Source organism: Limulus polyphemus, unplaced genomic scaffold (genome assembly GCF_000517525.1).
Source record: "Limulus polyphemus unplaced genomic scaffold, Limulus_polyphemus-2.1.2 Scaffold10479, whole genome shotgun sequence".
Classification (NCBI taxonomy): domain Eukaryota; kingdom Metazoa; phylum Arthropoda; class Merostomata; order Xiphosura; family Limulidae; genus Limulus; species Limulus polyphemus.
The window spans coordinates 14801-16285 of NW_013676089.1; the positions used below are offsets into that span (position 1 = coordinate 14801).

The following is a 1485-nucleotide window of genomic DNA, read 5'->3' on the forward strand; positions in this document are numbered from 1 at the left end:
CCTTTTTTTAATATCTAATATTTTTACATGTTGCTAGTGAGAGAACCTGTTGTTAAAATATTTGAATCCCACCACTGCATGTCACCAATAAAAATGTATATCATATTTCACTGCCTTTTTCTTTGAGGCTTGGTTGAGTGTATATTAGAGCAAAGTCACATTAGGTTATGTGCTGTGTCCACCGCGAGGTACTGAACATCGGATTTTAGCGCTGTAAATTCGTAAACTTAGTGCTGACCCATTGTTACCTGTTAGTGTATTACTCTGGATGTTAATGCCAATAAAATTGATAGAATCAATGATACATTTTTTATGGTTAATTAGTGCCTATTTAAATAGTGTGTATCCCATAACACCTCTTCTAGGAAAAAGTTGGACAGCTCTAATTCGCGATGATTGAGGAAAAAAAAAGAAACTAAGGAAGAAGTTTTGCACTTCCTAGAAACTAAGGAAGAAGTTTTGTACTTCCTAGAAACTAAGGAAGAAGTTTTGTACTTCCTAGAAACTAAGGAAGAAGTTTGTACTTCCTAGAAACTAAGGAAGAAGTTTTGCACTTCCTAGAAACTAAGGAAAAAGGTTTGTATTTCGTAGAAACTAAGGAAGAAGTTTTGCACTTCCTAAAAACTTAGGGAGAAGTTTTGCACTTCCTAGAAACTAAGGAAGAAGCTTTGAACTTCCTATTTTTCTGAGGAATAACTAAATTTAACTTGACTTCGGGCATTATTACGATAATCGATTTTACTCCATTACAGCGAATAATAATACATTATAAGCGTAGCGTAACGCAGCTTCTTCACTGATGTATAAGCATAAGTTATAACATACACACACAAAATACAGCTTAGATCCCGTGAAGAAGAAGATGGGAGGACAACTTACGTGTAGTCAGCCATATAAGGTGCACCAATGATGCCTGCTGCTGATGATACAGCCACAATGTGACCTTTCTTACGTTCCAACATCTTTGGTAAGAACTGCTGTATAGTCTAGTGAAAAACAATATATATATATATCTTGAACGAGTATACAAAACCAACAAAGATTAAGATAGACGCAAGTTTGGTTTTTCACTAAAGTTTACCATATTACTTTGAAAAAGGAATATTATTTTACATATCAACTTAGGCCTTATCTCCTGTTGTTGTTGTTTTTCTTTGTTTTAGGGTATGCATTGCATTTCTTTTAATTTAAACTTCATACTGTTGTTCACCACCATGCTTTTCCCTTTGTTGTTATTATATTTTTACACATCATATTCCTTGTTTAAAATTATGTTTTTTGTTTTTTTATCTTTACTAAAACTTGCGGTAAAAAAGGTCAAGTCAGACTGAACATACAATGTATCACTTCGAGAAGACCACTCCTGTTTCTCGCCTGAGGCTACTGGTGACAGGGGGAACTCCCATTTAAATACACTGTCTCAAACTGGAATGTGTACGTCATCACCTGTTCCTTTGGTACACGAACATAAATATGACGTTTTTA

General features: G+C 34.5%; 1 protein-coding gene across 1 annotated transcript in view; it reads right to left on the reverse strand.

The window, feature by feature from the left end:
- Window positions 1-1003, reverse strand: part of LOC106476406 (17-beta-hydroxysteroid dehydrogenase 13-like) — a 10496-nt gene extending 9493 nt beyond the window's left edge. Inside the window, exon 1 of the mRNA XM_013937066.2 lies at window positions 880-1003. Coding sequence (XP_013792520.1) covers window positions 880-962 — 83 coding nt within the window. The 5' untranslated portion in view covers window positions 963-1003. The remainder of the gene's footprint in view (window positions 1-879) is intronic.
- Between the last annotated feature and the right edge of the window lie 482 nt (window positions 1004-1485).